Source organism: Apteryx rowi, unplaced genomic scaffold (genome assembly GCF_003343035.1).
Source record: "Apteryx rowi isolate R43461 unplaced genomic scaffold, aptRow1 scaffold_78, whole genome shotgun sequence".
NCBI classification, from domain to species: domain Eukaryota; kingdom Metazoa; phylum Chordata; class Aves; order Apterygiformes; family Apterygidae; genus Apteryx; species Apteryx rowi.
The window spans coordinates 3069530-3089590 of NW_020451071.1; the positions used below are offsets into that span (position 1 = coordinate 3069530).

General features: G+C 39.6%; 1 protein-coding gene across 2 annotated transcripts; it reads right to left on the bottom strand.

The window, feature by feature from the left end:
* Positions 1 to 293: 293 nt before the first annotated feature.
* On the bottom strand, positions 294 to 15087 carry PCNX4 (pecanex 4). 2 transcript variants are annotated; one of them, XM_026088615.1, is made up of 12 exons: positions 14894 to 15087; positions 12302 to 12352; positions 10869 to 11595; positions 9071 to 9250; positions 8465 to 8979; positions 7552 to 7652; positions 7274 to 7396; positions 6647 to 7010; positions 3814 to 3917; positions 2308 to 3344; positions 1557 to 1743; positions 294 to 1073 (listed from the first exon to the last, which is right to left on the bottom strand). In XM_026088615.1, exons 3-12 carry the CDS (start codon positions 11555 to 11557, stop codon positions 822 to 824), a joined length of 3552 nt encoding a protein of 1183 aa, XP_025944400.1. In that variant the 5' UTR covers positions 11558 to 11595; positions 12302 to 12352; positions 14894 to 15087; the 3' UTR covers positions 294 to 821. The 2 variants fall into 2 exon arrangements, with proteins under 2 accessions (XP_025944400.1, XP_025944399.1); XM_026088614.1 differs by having other exon boundaries at positions 12298 to 12352.
* Positions 15088 to 20061: the final 4974 nt, after the last annotated feature.

Sequence of the window (20061 nt, forward strand, 5' to 3'; positions counted from 1 at the left end):
CTATCACTGTGATTGTGGAAGACTGCTGAGTGATGTGAGCACAGGGTACAAACAATGACATTATATACATAGGTGGATTTTGGAAGGAAGAACTAAAATTAATCCAGTTAAATTCCCTCTCCCCCTTAATTACACATATTCACTTTCACCAGTAGGTCAACACAGATTATTAATGTGTCAGAATGCACACTGTTTTATATAAACTCTTTTTGCCCCCAAAACAAATACTTGGTAAAAATCCTCCTTTAACAGTTTCTTTGATAAAGCATAGCTGATAATTTACTACAACTAAGGAAGATTATCTAAAGCCATATATTATAACAAATGCTAAAACTGAGCTCAATACAATATAAAATGTCTAGAATAAAAAATTTCATATAAATAGTCATAGGTACACTTTGGTTACCAACTCTTGTGGTTGACAGTACTATAGTGAGCTGTAACCTGACTATCAGTGCAAGTCACCTGTCCAACTATTAAAACAAAAATCAGAATGCATCAAAAATAGTTAATGATCAGAATTATGCTGCTCTTCTCTGAACTGGAGAAGAGAGTTTCGGCATCTCTTGGTTTGTCAGCCACACAGGGAATGGTGTCTCAAACGGTCCAGCACCAAGAAAACAGAGTTCAAAGCTTCCTGCCTGCTGAAGGTTCTGGCTAGCACCATTTCTGTGCAAATTATTTACGCTGGTTTGGCGCTGCCATCCAACGCCATTTTGAGAGTCAAATCTTATTCGTAGTGTACAAACGTAGCATGAGCATTTGCTTCCCACCATGCAAATGAAAAATACAAAAAAGAAAAAAAAAAAGCTACAAACAGTCTAGAACAAAGGCACACGCAGAAGTTCAGATGAGTAAACAGGGTAGCCGAGAGGCGGGTCTGCAGCTTGCACAGTAAGGTTTCGGAGAAGAACGGGGTGTGCCTGGATACTGTAGCGTTCTTCATCATCATTGGTAGCATACAGCAGCTCCCAGGACAGATTTGCCCACTGACCTCGGACAGCTTCGTCATTAAGTTTTCCCACTTGTACTAACAATTCCTGAAGAGTGAGCACTCGCCCAGTATAAATTCCCTTCAGAAACAAAGAGATCAAAATGTTCAGTACAGTCTCCAAAAAGATACACAAGCATTTTGGTTACAAAGCACTAAGTGAGGCTTTGGGACTCAACATACTAAGAAAAATGGCCCTATTAATACTCAGCAGCAATAAATGAAGCTGACTACAGTCTAAAGATTGAACGTGCAGTCCTGAACTAGTACCACATGCACTGAGCAGACGCCACCAGTCTGTGCTGTTGCATATATTTACGAACAGCAAAGCGTATCAACAAGTCTTCTTGGTTCAATACTTGCATCGAAAAACAATCAGCAAATATTGCCGCATCTGAAACAGATGCCTTATGATTTTCAGCAACAGTGATGTGAGCTCCTGTCTAGTACAAACATAACCTTTGGCTGCACAATCTTCAAGTTTTGGGAGACAATAAAATAAAATACAAGCAGTGGAAAAGAAAAACAAACTTTGATCTTGCTTACTAGCCATTTCTTTCCTTACCATGTTTGGATCGTGCCCCAAAGAAAAAAGGTACGGCTTTTCCTGAAGAACTGCTTGCTGCCACTCATGATCTGACACTAGTCCAATGTACCAATCATTTTCATATTCTTCCAGATAGTTAACTAGCTCTTTGAAGTTCTCAACTGGACCCAGACTTGCTTTGTCAACCATAAGTTTGAAAGTGTATCTGAAAGGTAGAGAGAGCCATACTGTAAGTACTGCTGCAGAAGATACAAGAAAGAAACCCTCTTTGAGTTACAAAAGGCAGGAATACACCATCAAATGTTATCAAGCAGTAGTAAATTAAATTTTTAAGTTACTCCTTGTCAGCTGAGTCACTAGAAGTTAGTACGAGCATGCTTTAGCTCACCGACAGGTGATGTAAAAACACATTTGCTTAAACACCTTTCATTCACCTCAAACACTAGTACCAGTGCCTGATAATGGAAAGTGCAAAACATAATTCCATCACAATTTTCTTACATTATTTGGATAATGATCAATGGGTCATTTTTCCCTACTTAACACAGTGGATTTCCAGTGGAGAAGGGAAGGAGGAAAGGATCTCCTCCATATCATGACTTTCACTACCTGAGGCTACAAGCAATATTATTTATGCAGCAAGAAGCTACAAATATCTTTAAATTGCATGCTTTTAAAAATGAACTACACTTCGTGAAGTGATATTTACTTTCAAAGCACAGGACTCTAGATATCATTTTTATAATCTCAGGAAATTTTACTCTTTTACCTGAATGCTTTTAATGCAAGTTGGAATAGCTCTGGTTTGCTGGTTAGCCAATCCAGACCAACAGACCACGGAATACCACCGGTGTACGCTCTGAACACGTGGCTCGGGGCAGGCACGGTGTTATCCAGTCCAAACAGACCAAAACAACATGACAAGACACCACGGATGTATAAATCTTTCAAAGCTTTGTCTTTCATAAGGTCTTCAAGTAAGTTGGAAGGCTTTTCTTTCAGATGAAAAAAGTCCAGCTGACTCAAAATGAAGTGGTACCATTCTTCTGGAAATCTCTGCCTCATTTCATTGACTTTGGACATAGGTACCGGGGCTGTTCTCCATTCTGCAGGGATGCTTAATAGCTCTGAGTAGGAGCAACTAAATTCAACCAGAGGTAAAACTTCTCGCTGCTTTCCTTTGTCTACAGCAGGAAGCCCAAGCACAACAGCCCTGTATAATTTATCTTCTGGTGACATTTCTTGTAGGACATCTCGATTCTGTGTTTCTACAGACCCTGGAATAGACAAATGTGTTTTTGGTGTAATTCCCAACTGCCTGGTTTCTTTTCTATCTTTCACTCTGCCATTGGGTTCAAGATCAAAAATGTCACTATCATCAGTCCAGTCCTCAATCGTATCAACACTAAAGCTATCTTCATCCCTCAGAGGCCTGGATCTTTCTACTGCACTGCTATGCTGATTTTCTGGAAATGATCCTTTTTTGTTCTTGTCTGCACTGTCCAGGTTTTCCCACTTTTTTGATTTTTTATAGCAATACTGAACAAGCATCCATACAAGCACTTTAATGAAATCATCTTTCAGATGCTTTAAATTTTCATGAGAGTCAATTATTCCAGACAACACACTTCTGGCATCTGAATACAGTCTCACAGGTAGAACAGTACAAGGAGTCAAAATGTTTCCAAAATGGTGATTAAGAGAGACAATCTTTGTGTGCTCCTGATGTTCAAAGGCCATTTCAAAAATCTCATCAACTCTGTGAGCTTCAGCAGCATGACAGGATGTTTCCTGCAATTCTAGTCCCTAAAGCATAAATGAGAACAATTTGGTTTTAGTCTTCACCAGTACATATCCTTACATGCCACAAAGCTCTATTTTCTTGCAACAAAATTTTTCTCAACAAATGAATATAGGCTCCATTGTTGGTATTTCCAGAACTGAGTTACCTACAAATTTAACTAGAGATCAGCATCACTGCCAAAGCATTCACTACAGTATTCGGCATAGATATGATAACTCCGTCTTAAAAACAAACAAAAAAAACCTTTGCTTCATAGAGATTTGGTTTAGCCAGCTTATTAAAGATGTGATGTCACAAGCTAGACAATAAGAAATAATTTCACACCTTCTAATCATCTCGACTTTTTTGTGACTTCTTAGATTTCATAAGTCATCTGCGTGGTTTATATGTTTTAAAAACAGTATGAAAAAGCATGTCAGTTGCAAGATTAAGTAATATCAAGTAATAAGTCAGTCCTCAGCATGCAGTTACCTTAATATTAACACCACAGTAAGTGAAGCCCTTTTCTAGCACCAATATCCACATCAGTCTGTCCTGAAAACGGCATAAGTAATGTGATCCGGGTAGAGAGAGACCTAGACAAGGAGCAAAAAAAAAAAGCTTATAGTCTGGTTATAGTGTGGTATTACACTGATAAAAGCTTTTTTAACATGCCAACTGAGGAATTCATCTGCATACATTTTTTTTTTTTAAAATCAACGTCAAAGTCAACTAAAACTGGCTAACTAGTACCTAGAATCTTACACAAACTAGCTGCAAAGCTAGATCTTGAAAATATAATGCTGTCTTTGGAAAAGCTGTAGAAAACTGCCCCTCCTCCCTCACCCTCCCAACCGCGGGACTACAAAATTCAAACTGGGCTAGAGTTAAGCACCCCCACCCTCAATTCCCTTTGTGGATATGATTTCCACAATTAAAGATCCTCTTTGGCTGCATTTCCAAATGCACAGCTCCCACTGATGGTATTTGGAGATCTAAAATTCGTATGACTGTACAATCATCTAGCATGTGGATTTCTTAATGGCCCTGTTTACTGTGGAGTACAGAGTTTATTTGTTATAGGAGAAGTAAGACTATAACTCAAGAGAAGTTGGTACCTCCATAGCCAGTTCCTAAATTAATTTGCCCCTATCTCACAACGATTAGAAAATATTTCTGTAGGATGCAAAATCCAGAGTTTAAATGATTTTCAAAGTTCTGCTTAAGTCCTGGCTTACCAGTGAGGTAATATCACACCCATTTTACAGATACATAAATAGAGAAATCATCAGAAAAATGAAGACCTACATTTTAATGAGCACCCATTTCTGAGTGCTCATCTTTAAAGATTTGAGAATCAATATCATAGACACTGAACACCAACAGCAGATACAATAGAAATCATCTGCAGTTTTTCTTAAGCACCTCTGAAAAGAAACAAACAAACAAAAAACCCCAACGAAACAACCACCAACCTGGTCTTAAGTTTGACATCACCAAAAATAGAGGGACCCAAAATTAACTGGAATTTGAAAACTAAGTCCTGAACAACTTCTGGTCACACATCAAATGAACCAGTATTCAAAAAATCCCACAGACTGGCTCTAGCTGTAAAAATTAGATCATTCTTATGCCCAGAGGAACATGGTATTGTTTCCCTCTTGTTATTTCCATAAAAAGAACAGTGCCAAATTTCCTAGCAATTGCTGTTTTTACTGTCATTCTTTTAAGTTATTGCCTACTGTCACCTCCTCCAGTACAACAGTGCTACTCCTAAGCACAGCAAGGTACATTTGCTGCCAGTATATGACGTGCTCCTATTCTCACTCATGTCCAGTGATCACTCCAGTGTGCAGAGAATTTTAGTTTTAAAACACTAAGATGAAATCAGTGAAACCAACCATTAGGCTATAGTTAAATTTTAAGTAACCTTTTCTATCTCATTGAGCTAATGAAGTGCATTTTCTTGCTAACATTTTACAAGATTTTAATTTTTTTCCTTCTAACTATCAAAGTTACTAAAACACCTTTACAGAGAAAAAGAGTATGGTTTTAAATTAAAACAGAGACACGCAAAGCACTACCTCTTCATCTTTAACTCATCTGAGAACACAAAATTACTTCTTGCTTGAAGACATTTATTCACAGGTTTTTCCATTAAAAAGACCATTTTCTTCCCCAAGACTAATATTTTAAATCATTTAATTTGAGGCATACATGCAGCCACGTGGTCAAGATGGCAACTGGGAAAAACATATAAATAAATAAATATACACACATATACATACACACACACACCCCTACACACATATTTGACTGATGCAGTAGGCAAAGTGATGTTTCTCTCTCCTTTAGTGGAAAGAAGCTTCCAAGTTTTCTGTGTTTAATACCTCTCCGCCAGTACCAAAACTGCACAAATGTTCCCTAGTAAACTGCTTGGATTTCTTCTTCAGAAAAGACTGATTATGGTTAACTTCCACTGTCTTTAAATAGTTGTAAGCCATTTTCTACAAGGCTTGTGTAAATATTTGTCTCTTGTCAAAGAGCAGTGATGTCTTGACTATTTAGGTTACACAAAGGCTGTTTCTCAAGAAAATGATCTCGCAATTTTGGCATTTACTGTGTCGCCAGCTGAGAAAAAGACTCAGTATTTGTTCACCTCTGTTTATGTAATTTTGTGAAATACCCATGATGATGCCTTCCACAGGTTTTAAGACCAGAACGTGCTACTACAACAACCCTAAACTAACTGCCTGCCCAAGATGTGCCATGAAGTCTCATCAACTGGTTCTGGTCTCAACTGTTTACTGCTGGTTAAGCTACAAACATCAGTCCAGATTCATCCTACCTAATTAACATACCCAAATCACCTGCTGGTCCCTGAAGAATGGGACCACTGAAGAGAAAAACACATACATACACACTCCCAAAGAGCAGTTTTGACACCCCTTCCTTCTCTTCACTGACTGTCAAGAGCAGCCAGAATACCTGTGCTCCGAAGGCATCTCAATTTATTGCCTATAATTAAGTGGGATGAATCCAAACCATCTGGTCTTGTTCAGTATAGAAAGATAAATACTGTTTCATCATCATTTTGTTTCTCCTTATTTTTAAAGGAAAAAAAATACAGAATTATTTTCTTACAAGACCTAACACAGTGAAAGGTGATCACTTTTTCCTCAGGGAACGATCTCCGAATATTACATTTAACCTATGTTGTGAAACTCAATTTAAATCCAACGCTATGATTCTCTTATTCTCCAGTAAAATGACATTTCTTAAAATAGTTAACTACATTCCTTCACAGTGTTGTTAGCGTACCTACCTAGGCTACCAGCTGCTAACGCAGACTGAAGAGCAACAGCCAGGCTTGGAACCATCTGCTGATAGTACACCGTATCAGAGCAAACACACGCTGTAGCGCCCGCAGGTCCCGGCCAGCTTCGGATAGGCCTCGGAAAGCCTATCAAAAACACTGGTAGCGTGAAGAGTGGCAACAAAGGAGAAGAAAGTAGTGCAGAGATGGCAATGAAGGTCAACAGGATCGGGAAGAAAACTATGTTGAGTGTGATTAAGGTGGCGGTAGATTTCCGACGCTGTTTTTTCTCCGTCCACGATGTCAGAAGAATGGCTATGGCAAACTGCAGTTTTGAGACAAACTGAAGTAGTCGATCCCGTAGGATACCGACCTGCAAGACAGATGAAACACGCATACATTTATTTGTATTCTGTGTCTTATCACACCCAGCACTACTAAAGCTGCCTATCTAGGCAAGTTTTAGGGAAATGAAGTGAGATTATCAGTGACTGATATTAGAGATAATGTCTGAGTATATAGTTTTTTTAGTCTTGATTTACTAGGTCCCAGACCCTGATTCTGTACTGAGGCACGGAAAGGAAACTAAGAATTTAAGGGACTACTATCTGCTTAAATCTACATGATGACAATTACCAGCAAGAGTCTGATTCCTGTATCAAGGCTCCTGTTCCACCATACGTCCGGATTAAACACCAATATTTGTGTTATTGACACAACCACTATGTCCAGTAGAGCATTCTCTGTATTCTGCCAGACCTAAGAGAGAGATATGTCAGACATACATTTAAAAATGTTTATATCTTTTCTTAGCTTTTTTGACCTGGAGTATTTCTTCCAAGCCACTTTAATGCTTAAATCATGTAGAAGAAAAAATGTCTTAGGCTGAGTAACATATTTAAAATTCAAATTACCATCCTAAATATTCTTGTGAATCCAATGCAAACAGACACAGAATGAAGATTTTGTAGGGAGCGGTCAAGTGACAAGAACGCTATCATAGCAAATGGAGACACTGTAATTGAAATAAAATAATCATCAATTTCTTTGCAAAAAAATAATTAAAGTCTACAGAGGTAAGCAGTGCAGAATGGAAATCTGAACATAAAAAGAGAACTCTTCCAATCAAGTAATTACTGCAAATTCCTCTTCCTACTATACCTCCAGAATATTAAATAGCATATTTCCACTAATGGCCCAAAATTACAAACTTTTATATCCATGTTTAATTGTTTTGGGTTTTTTTTTGTTTCCCTGAAGATAATGGAAATACTCAAATAAGTAAAAATAAATATAGGAAGAGCATTCATCAATTCACTTCCCCAAACTGCCACACCTTTATGAAATTAAATGAATTTAGACCAAATTTTGGTTCCCCCACAGTAAACAAATTTGTCACTAACTTTACCAGAAAGGGGACTGTGCCCTTTACTAGGAAGTTGAAAGAACCTAGTATTTAGTCAGCTTGAAGACTCTCAACTCACTTTTGTTACTATCTTTTTCAAAATCTACAACAGTGATTTCTCAAAAGTGAATATTGATGTTATAACGAAAATCCTTGTAAAGGCCTTGGTTTCTCAGCCGGACTTTTAAAAAGCTCAACTTTTTAGGTTGACCTCTAAAAAATAAATATATCGCTAATCACTTTCAAATATTCCGAGCCAGTAATTTTGACCTCAATGCAATTCAGCAGAACATCAATAAATATTTCTACCTATTTACTTTTTCTTAGTTCATTCATAGAACCTTGCACACAGAGTAATTCTAGTTTGTTTCAATCTTCCTATAATCATCATCTAACAAACAACAGATAGTGGGTATTCCTACCTAGTGTTAGTAAAATCCTCCTGACAACACCAACTTTCATTAGCCTTCTTTGCTTCTCCATGAACACAGTCACAGTCCTGATATCCTTTGGATAAAAGGGGTTTCGGAAGATTCCAAACAAGTACACTCTCTGAATCTCTCTAAGAAGCCACATAAGTATGAGTAATATCATCAGAATGTAACTTGCTACAGCCTGAGGACTGGCTTTGGAAAAAGATGAAAAACCAGCAAATTGATGCAGCAGGCTAGCTTCTATGAGAGCGAATGTCAGTACGGTCAAATAAAAAATAAATTCCCTCCACCCAAACTGTATTCTAAGACCTCTGTGCATATTTTTAGACTTGCTGGAGGCTAAGTGGCTGATCATGGTGTGTTTGAAGGCAAAACCAATCTCACTTAGGTTAAGACTCAGTATGAACCCACATCCAGTCATGAAGAGGATCACACCGAGAGTGCTGGGAATGAAATACGATGCTATTGCTGTTCCAGCAGAAATGAGAAACATTACTAATAACCTGTGAAGGAGAAAATAAAAAAGATTTGCTTGAAAAGAAAAAGGTTATAAATGATACTGATACATTTCATCATTATATAAACAAAATTTACTTTGTGTTACTTGACAGAGGTGAACCTCCTAGTCCAAACTCCAACAGTTGTTCCATTCCCCATAGAAAAAGTGCATCAAGCGGGGGCAGAATTCCCATTGCCCATAAGACTGGCAGAAAAAGAAATATGATGTGCAAAATCTGGTTCGTCTGTTCTAGAACAGGTGTGTTGACAGCAAACCTAGATAAAACAAGAAATGTATTTGACTTCTGTGAAGGAAGAGACAGCTGACACATGGAAACAGTTTTTGTTTAACTAATACAGCAAATCCAGAAGTATAAACATTACGTAAACTCAATGCATATTTCTTTAAAGAAAAAATAAGGACAAAAGTTTTTAAGTTTCTGCTTGGGGCAGTAATACAATAATTAGAACATCAGAACACAGGCTGATTTTTCATTCAAAAGATTCAAAGCCTTCAAATTACCTAGATGAGCCAAGTGAATTAAGCACCCTAATTATTTTGATACTATTGTGATAATACACTCAAGAAACACTTGGGGGAAAAAAGGGTCCAGAGGCTCTAAGACCTCATCCAATTAACAAGAGTGCTAAGGTGTTATTTTAAAATTACAAGAACACAACATTTATGTAAGCCCAAAACACAAGTTATAAGAATTAACACTGAACTGGCATGTTGCCTGTATATCAGGACATAAACTCTCTTTAGGGATATAAAAATGTAACTTTGTGCACAAAAGTATTTGTATCTTTCTGTAAAAATACAAAGATCAGTATTACAAGTCTGCATAAATTGCAAGCCATACACTATTTACAGACAAGATAATTAACTTAAAAGATGGACTACTAAGATATTTGGGTTCTCTTTACTTCTTACTAAATAAGTAATCCTCAAAAGAATTTTGTTAGGAATTTAAAGAATGTCTGAAGTTTCTCCTCATGAAGTAAGTAGAAGAATTTGGGGTCCAAGATCCTGTGTATAATTCTCATTTCATAATTGAAGGGGCAACTGGGGTAAAGACATCTCCAAGTGCAAAACTAGCAAAATCAAACATGCTTTTTAAAATGCATTTGAAGTACCCCAACCATAAAATATGTACATGTAAAAGTGACATAAGTATCACCTGACAAGGAGAAAGAACACATGAAGTAAAGCCAAACCCATTGTGCTTTAACAGATTCTGTGAATGCTTTGGCCAAAACGTTCATCTGAAAAATGGAACGATAAAACAATCTCCCACTTGTAAACTGATATAGTTCTAGTGTATTACATCTTACATTTAAAAATCCAAGTTCAAAATCCATACAACAAAGAGATATAGCAAGGTTCATATTTGCTTATCCACTCACTAAATCCAAGTTCATGAGGGTTTTTTTTTTGCCTGTAATTTACGCTTTCTAGAGAGATTAAATTAGAAAATATTCAAGGACGAAATCTGGATTTAGAACCAGTGCTCCTGAAGCCTGCAGTGTTTAGATCTATGGTTCCAGATCGGGAACACGTTTTTTGAGAACATACCTTCAAAAAGGATGTTAATGCAAATGCTCTTGTAGAATAATACTGAAATCAACATTGCAGAAAATAATTTTAACCGTACGTAACTTAGAACTGCTGAGGATCTTCCTAACTTATGTGGAATGCTATAAAACTTAAAGAACTTTTTATGTACAAAATAGAGCATCAGTTTCTACTGCATACTCTTCTAGGCTTCTTTTGGAGCTCTACAGCTGATTAGAATTTCAAAGTAAGTTTTCCTCTGAAAAATCATTTCATCTTTATACCAAAAAATATATAACAACCATTATTTTCATTAGCTAAATGCTGTATTAAGTTTACCTGTGTGCAAGATCCACTGCAATAAAGACAAAAATATAGAAAGGTCTCATCAGAGCAGTAATTTCGTAAGTATCCAGTGCTTGGAAAGTAGCCGTTTCAGTAGCTGTATTTATAATTAATGAATACTCTCCTATACATATAGTCACCCATCCAAATACAAAAACGATAACAGTTCCTCCAATATTACTATAGAGCAAAGTTAATCGGTTTGGCAGCAAATACCAAGTTCCCAGCCCACACAATACCCCTGCCAGAAGAGAATGAAACACAGTGTTGGTTATATACTTCTTGCCAGGAATAATAAATTTTACTGTCTCTGAACCTACACAGCTGGAAAATTCAAACTCATCTTCATCTGTTAGGGTATTCTGAATTTGCATTCTTTCTACTGTCACTGTCTTCTGTTTTGCATACAGATTTGTCATTTGGAGAATAAGCGCAGTAACAAACATCAGTCCTCCTGAAAGTGCTGCAGTAAAATAGTCTTTCATAATGTCCAATTGGTACAAAAGTGTTCCTACTCCTCCCAAAACCCATGGTGTCAAGAAAAGAATAATCTGATTCACATATATGTAAGGAGGGGCACAATAGCCTAATTTAAAGCGGGGACCTCCCAGCACAGTCTGCGGAAAGCGCTTCAAGAAGAACTCCTGTTTGTAATCATTCAGCAGGGGTACATCTGGACCCATTCTTATTACTCAGGAATGCTGGATGAGTATCATTTTTCCTGTAAGAGAACAGGAAGAAAAAGAAGGCAGCATTACTAGATCTAGCATTCAAAACTTAACCAGTAAATTCTTCTGTCCTATTTTCATTTACCGAGTCATAGTGAAATTCTGACCTGTTAGTGTTAGTAGACATTATCCTAAAGCATCTATAGACTTTCCTAGAATACAACTACTAAGCAAACACCTAAAATGGAAAAAGACAATATATTTAAAAATAAAGAATGTATTAATGATCTAAAGCTTTGTGCAACAAATAAAACACACAAACTATTCTTGGGAGATGATAAAATCAACTCATTTCTACACAACAAAACCTTCCTAAAACAGAAATGCTTTTCATCCAGCCTGATTGCAATCACTTCTTGCTAAGGACCTCCAATTCCAATTAATCCTGTTAAGGATCTCCATATACAAGTAGCTGAGTAGAAGAACAGTCACTAATTTCAGGGAATATCCACATAAATGCAAGGCTACAGTCACACTCATGTCCCTGCAAAAATCAAAGCCTTATGAAATACATTAACTGTAAAAAGTTAGTAGAAGCCTTAAAAATTGTTTTTGTACATCAGCATTTTTATCATCCTCCCTACACAGCCTAGTCACAGAACAGGATCTTACTGTACCACGCAAGACATAAAATAAACAGTTCAGCTTCTGTCTCCTAAAGCATGTAATTTAAATATAAAATAAAAAAGCAATACTTGCAAGTTGTAGCACAATCAGCATATATTCTGTTCTATACGTCAGTGGAGAAAACTGAAAAAAAAAAAAAAAAAGAAAAGAGACATCTGTAAACCTTTACAATCAGCAGTGTCAAATAGAGATCAGATATAATACCCACTCAGAGGATCAGGCAACGTAGAAATAATGATTGTAAGAAGGTAATTAAAATAGTCAAAAATAACCTTATGCTACTAGTCACAAAAGCAAGAACCTATGGATGACAGGCGCAAATACTCAAGCTAAGACATAGGGTGAAAAAACAGCACAATAAATGTAATGTGAAAGCTCTTCATTAATAATAAAAAAGGAGATGTTGGTATGCATCAAAAGATGTGCAAGTATTGAAGCTGTGTTCCTTCTAATGGACATGAATAACCTGACAAATTCCTACTAGCCATCACTGCTGCTATAGTAAGAATGAAACACGTAACTGCCACAGACTTTCCAAACTACTGTGATCCTGTCTTTCTATAATACTGAATGCTTTTAGGTGCTTTAAAGCACAATTTTCTCCTTACATTTAAACAGACCTCAATCACTTGGCTCCAGGTAAATACTGGTCATCATGGGATTAAGTTAGAAACAGTGCAAATAAGAGATATTAGCCGCCATTCATATGCATTATCATGCTTGGAAATTTGCTTGTCGGGTCTACTAAGTCACTATACTCCACAATGAAAAGCAGGACTCTACACACTCTTGAACTACTATCCATATACACCTCTGGTTTTTTTTTTTGACTTGTAAAAATTCCAAACTGGAATTGAAAACAGAGGTTTTTTGGTCATACCATTCCAAGCCATTCAATGTCTTTTAAGTGAAGGCAAAGGCACCAGTCAGTCATAAAGAAAACAACACTCTCTCCGTGTTGACACTGGAGAGTGGAATTTGTTGCAGTTGGCTCAAGAATTTGAAAATGTAACAGGGACACGCCCGAGCAAAAATAATTCTCAAATATAACTTAAAAAAATTCACAATCCAGCCAAACCTTGTTTATAAAAAGAAACACCGTTTAAAGGACTGCATACATATGAAACTAAGTAACTAAGAAGTTACATGCTGTAGAAGTTTTATATGTATGTAAAGGAAGCTGAGTTTTAAAGGAAACATAAAACCCAAAGGTGCATCATTTTCCCATTAAAAACAGCTTTCTGGCAGCTGTGACTTCCTCCCTTCTCTAAAAAGGGCTATTTGTGTTTCAAGTTCTAGTTTGCATTCTTGTTTGTTGGTTTACATTGCTAACGGCATGTTAACAAAGAATTCATATTACGGTTTCTGTATAAACAATAGGCATCTTGGTGCGAGACACAAAAATTGATGCACAAAAGCAACGTAGTTCCACTTGGCTACACCCCAGCACCCAAAAAGGTACCATAAACAGAAGCGAATTTATTTATAAAATGAAAAGTCTGGGACTTGAGCTCAATAAACATGGAAACGGTGCTGTCAGCGACCCTCCCGGCTCCCAAGCAGTCAGGTAGCACGTCAGGACTTCAAGGGGGCGCGTGGGCACGTCTCGCTCTTCCTGCGCAAAGTCCTAGCAACGAGGCTCCACACATCGGTACGTGTTTACAGGACCTGGCTTCGACGCGCATTCCTAACACACAGGCCTGGCCTCACTTCGACAGCTCGCCTGGTTACCCAAACAGCCGGAGCCACAACAATCTGTCAGCACCAGCGGGGAGCTAAGCAACTGGGATACTGTCACTTAGGTGACAGAAAGGGCTTTAACGCTGTAAAGTCGTTCAACGTTCTTCCTGCAATATCCCCTCCGTGCAACCAAAATTGGGGGGTTTTGCATAAAGGGCAACAAAGCAAACTGTGCTCAAAACCAGGCGGAAATCCCCGGAGGGCAGGAATTTTTGTCTAAATGAACATCATCCTTCTTCACAGGCACCGATGGTGAGTTAAGTGCGGTTTGGTTTTATTTCAAGCAGATCACCTGCGTAGAAACCTCCGTCATTTAAGCCGCTGCAGCACATACGGCTTAAAAATACTTACCGGGGGGTCTTTCCCCGCGACACCAAATAGCGGTTGCAAACTGCCTGCCAGCAGCCCCGATGCCCCTGCTCCCCGCGTGCGCCCACCTGCCAAAACACCCACGCTGCTCCCGCCCGCTAAGACCCCACCCGAGACCCAGCCGTGCCGCAGACCAGCCGCAGGGGGACGGGCGGGGGGCGCAGACCTTCGTCCCCGCGACCGCCGGCACGAACCGCCGCGGACCACCTCCTACCTGAGGAGACCTCTGCACCTGACCAGAAGGGCTGTCACCCCGTTAAAAAAACAAGCAACCTCCCCCCAAACCAGCCTCCCCCCCAATCTTCTACATGGGGAGGGGGGAAATATATATATAAATAAATAAATAAAGCCCCCGTGCCTGTGCTGTTTTTAACTCCGGAGGGGAAGGAAGGCCAGGCAGTGCCCGGGCCGCGGAGGCACGAAGGGGAGGGCAGCGCCGGCCGGGCCCCGGGCCGCCCCGACCGCCGCTCCCCGCCGCGGGGAGGCCCCGGGCCGCCGCCGCCTGCTCCAGCGAGGGGCCCCGCAGCGAAGAGCCGCTACGAGGCGGGAACCTACCTCTGGCCCGGGCTCGGAGCAGGTCGGGGGGGAGGGGACAGGACTGAGCCTGCAGCCCGCTGCGGGAGGAGGAGGGAAGATGGCGGAACGCCCCCCCTCCCCCCAAGGACCCTCCTCCCCGCCGGCGGGGCCCCTCCGCCCGCACGCCGCTGCCGCGGAGGCCGGCGGGGCGGAGGAAAGCGCAGGGACGGCGCCGAGCGGAGCTGACGGAAGGCGGCGGCGCCCCCTCCCCTTCCCGCCTCCCGGCCGCCGCCATTTTCCCCGCCGGAGGGAACGCGGCCTGGCGGGGCGCGCGGCGGCCGCGCCGCCGGGGGAAATGGCCACGGCGGGAGCGGGCGGCGCCCCCCCCTCCTCTTCGGCGGCGTTTCCCTCCGAAATCGCGTCTTTTCGGCGCTGTGCGTCCCCCACGTCACTTGCCGCTTTCTCTTGCAGCGTTAGAGGCGAGGGGCCGCTCTGGCTGCCGGAGGGAGGAGGGGCCGCGCCGCGGGCGCCTGGTGCCCGGCCTCGGCGCCTCTTCGCGCGGCAGCTCCTGGGCTCCGTCTCGCCGGACGAGCTTTGTGTCATTTAACGTTAATATTCAATGCAAAGCATTCTGGTGTTATATTCAAATAAAATACTCTTAAAAGTTTCCTTAATCTTGAATGTTAATGGTCGTTCTCTGTTTAATTCAAGATGGGAGTATCAGTTCTAGCCTCAAGTATATGAAAACGCAGCCTCAGTTTTCTTTTATACTAAATAACCTTAAGCATTCACTGGCAAATCGAAATTTAATTCCAAATACTGCAGGACCACTTGCACTTCAAATCACACACATGAAACATTGGCAATATTTAATACAGTGAGCATGCTTGATGTAATCTGTATCTAGTAATACTCAAATTTACAACTCACTGTAGTCAGCAGAATATGCATATGTCTATCTTAACATTCATGTCATATCAAACACTAAAAATTCTTACATTTATAACCATTTTAATGTAAATGGCTAGTAAATTTTAACACTTAGAATTTTGGATATGCTAAAGGGATTCCTGAGGTCAATGTAATTCTTAACAGGAACATCATAATGTTTCTGTAGGTGTGTTAATCTTTAGTCTTCAAATATAATAAAAAGGCATTTAGACTGGGGTAGCCAGTGTAAAACCTTGGAAACACTACCAAAGAAAAATGCTGATTTACCTTTACTGAGTTTCTTTTAAATGAAGGTCAATGGTACAAATGATACAAGAGTCCCGCCAACTAGAAGACAAATACAAGTATCTTAAATAAACTGTCTGGTTTGTCCAGGATCCTTGACTAAGTTTATTTACCCTGTCCTTGAAATGTCCCTTGCAATCCTATTAAAATTAAGTATAGGTTTGCCTCATAGATATTCCAAGGCAAATAGCTTATCTGTACAATACACTAAAGGTCTATAGCAGGTATTTACTTTTTGGTTGATGAGTCTCATCCCTGTCTCAGTTTACCAATTCAGTTATAATTTTGTAAAGATGACAATTCTGTTCTGGAAGAGGTAAATCCTAAGTGACAAGGCAGAGGGGAAGCAGACATAAGCTTTTTTCTTTGCAAGCTCTGCAGCTTGTGTTTCAAAAGTGAGAGAAAGCTTCTTGCCTGTTCTCATTTCCTATGATTTCTCTCTTGCTCAGAAGAATAAATCAGGATTTCTGTCAATGCAAACCCCAAGCTAATTACTAAGAAAGGGAACATACTAATTAATTTCTCTAAGAGTTCTAAGAGTTGTCTTGGTCGTATAAAATGCAAGCCTGCTAACAAAATGAACTATGTTCGGTAAATTCAGCCTACCTCCAGCAGTCTTTTGCAGATTATCACACAACGTGTGACTGTAGGCATGTGAACAATCCCATTGAAATTAATAGGACTGCTCATTTGCCTAAAATAAAGATAGACACAAAATATTTGCAGAGCTGGGACTTGGTTTTTAGCTTGCTTCTTTTTAGTTTGCGGAAGGGCTGTTAGTCCTGAATCCCCAAATAATCATCTTGTGTATTTCCATATTTTCAGTGTTTACTTTGTTTACAATGAATACTGGCAGTAGCAAGTATTTTTCTTACTGTCATTTCTCCTCTTTAAAAATAAGAAGTGATTTTTGTTTTGGAATGCATCTTTATATACAGGGATGTACAGAATAATAGAAATAGGGATGCTTAATTGTGTTTATTATTAACGAAGACAGACCTTGTAGGAAATTACTCTTTTAAAGACAGTTAGTGCTAGGTTAAAAAAAAAAAAAAAGGTTACTTGCAAATCAGATCATGGAATTTATTTATTCTCTTTTTCCTGATGCCCAAATTTAATTTTTGCCATTTTGAGATGTGTAAGTTGGCATTCTGCAACAGAAGATGTCAGAGTGAAATCCAACTCTTCATTTTACTCGATCTTTTTGTTCTGCATCCCATACCTAACTCATCTTTTGTTTATCTGTGTGGCTTTCTGGAAAGCTACATACTACTGGGTCTACGTTGTCCATGACTACTTTTCTGTGGCTCCCTTGGAAGTAATTCCTTTAGACAATGTGGCCTTAGGCTGGCAGAGAAACATGGCCTACTAGGGAGCTTGCATCTTTCTGGATGACTCTCCCTTTAAAATAAACCCATCTACTTTACAAAAAAGTAGCCTATTCCTACGTGTGAAAGATGCCTATGTTTTCCTGAGGGCAGAGACTTTCGATGACATTTCTGAACTAACATTAAAAGTTTTACAGTTTTAAGCATAACAGTCATCCATATAATGAGTTTTATCAACTAAAGTTTCATCTCCCAGGCAGCTTCTATTCCTGTATGATAGCTAAGCATATACTTCAAGTAAGTTCACAGCTGATATCTATCTATTATAGCACTAAAGCAATATAAAAGTATTTCTTATTCATATAGTTTTATATAGTATGTGGTTTGGATTTTATGAGAAGAACTGTGTTCTTCTTCCAGTATTGCTGCCAGTGGAGGGTGAAACAGTTTGTGAGTTTGAAGATACCCTGGTCCCTTCTTAGTTTCTCTAGGATATGCTTAAAGTCAAGAGCTGTGAGCCAAATTATTTTTGTTGTTTAACAAAGCTAGATTTACCATTTTTTTTTCTTCTTGCAGTTAATGCTAAAAACCTCTTGATTATGGAAGCAATCTATTTAAATATTTTGTGTTTTGGGAAAGACTCACTTGCCTTGGAAGTCTCTTGCAATTGCTGTGTTTTGAGAATCTATCACTGATCTGAGGAGAAGGGGACAGAGAAAGAATTACAGATTGCAAATTTGTGTGCTACTTGAATCATAAGTGACAATCCAGGATTGACTACGGGATATTCTGTATCTTTATTTTGACAGGGTGTAACAGTTCTGTGGCTGTGCAGACTTCACAGTTGTCATTTATTCCACATTGCACGGCCAAAGTAGACTTTGTGGTTATGAGTGGAGACAGATAGTGTGCAAGACACTCTGCTATGGAAACACAAACTCTTACTGCTAAAGCTTAAGGAAAATTTGTAGTCGCTATGGTAATATTGGAGTTTATATCGTCTGCACGCAAGCCAGTATATCCTCTGTCCATCAACACTTCACCCAATTGAGAACACAATTCGGCATCCAACTTTGCAACCCCTTAAAAATATGCTTGGCCCAAAAATTTAATTCAGAGATCTAAGTGAGACACTTGGGCTTCCTGCAAGACTAGGAGCAGAGAAGTACATGTCTCTAGAAGATGTTTCAGTTCTCACTAAATGGAGAGCTGCCAATGTTATCCATTAGGAAACATCACCTACAGAAGCAGGTCTGAGCTGCTGTTCTGAGTGTGTCTGATTCACGGTTGTACCTAAGGTGCCTCCATCCGTTCAGAGCAGTGATACCTTGGCAGGGCAGGCACCTGCCTAAGAAGAACTAAAATGCAGTGGTGCTGGTACCAGCAACCACCTTTTGCAAAGTAGGCTAGTGGCTCCACACCCCAGAAAGTCTAGGACCCTTCTTAGCCTGAAAAGGTCCAACTCACTGTTTTGGCCATAAAAATCCTAACCATGAGGCTATGAGCAAGGCTATGGAAAAGCCTTTTTCTGCTCTTCTGTTGAAACTGGGCTAGAGAGGGAACCTGATCCTGTCACCTAGGGAGAAGGGAATTTCCCTTGTGTGCCTGACTTAAGGTATTAATTAGTGCTTACCTGCTGCTTCTAATTATGTCTTCAGAAAAGGAGACCAGTGAGGGAAGAGCTCAGTGTGAGGATTATCAAGGGAAATTCCCACAATATTGAGGAGCTCAGCTATGGTGTCTTACACACCACAATCACCCCTTCTCCTATGGTGTTACAGACCAATAGACCTGCTAATGAATCTCCCACTTTGTATAAACAAATACATTTTTAAGACAACAGCTAAAAGCCTGGAACATCCAACCACGTGCTTCACCATCCTGGCTGCAATTAATGTCTAGTATCTTTTGTCTAATATCTGCTAAAATCACAAGAGTTAGTGAATAGGACTGAGTTGAGGGTGCTGAGTGCTAGGAGAAGACGACAGAGATTCACTGCTCTGGAATGTGAACCAGGTATCAAAACGCTTCCCAGGAGCAGAGCTGGCCCTTCAGAGCTCTGTTAGGTGTCAATATTGAATAGTTTGCTTGGGCAGTATGGGAACATTTGGGGTGAACTGATTGCTCTTGAGAAGAGTTAGTGAGCATGCCTGTGTTTAAGCCTGTCTAGGTCTGCCCTAAGCAGTAAAACGATATATATAGACATAAATGGTAAAGTACTCATTGGTTCTGTGCTGGTGCTCAGCATACTGCAGTACTGTTAATTGAGCTTTGCTCGTTTGATATCCAGTTTTTCTGACATGGGTTTTAATCTACTCTTTCAGAGTTCTAAAATTCTGCCTTTTTTCTTTGCATGTGCAAGTAAATCTAAAAAGGATTTTCATAATTTCTTTGTGTCCAACTTCTCTAATGAGGTTGGACAGATTCTCACAGTTTCTATTGCTAATATGATTCTTGGCAAATAGAGCAGAAGGTTCAGGAGAACAAAAGAAATGATATAATTTTAGTAATGATGCAGACAGAGTCTGTCATTTTTCTCCCCCTTTTATCCTCCTACCCTTTCTGAATGTCAGAACCTCTCTCAGGACTGCCTCTTTTCAGTTTGAATTGAATTCTTGTTCTTTGTCAAGAGCTGGGCATGAT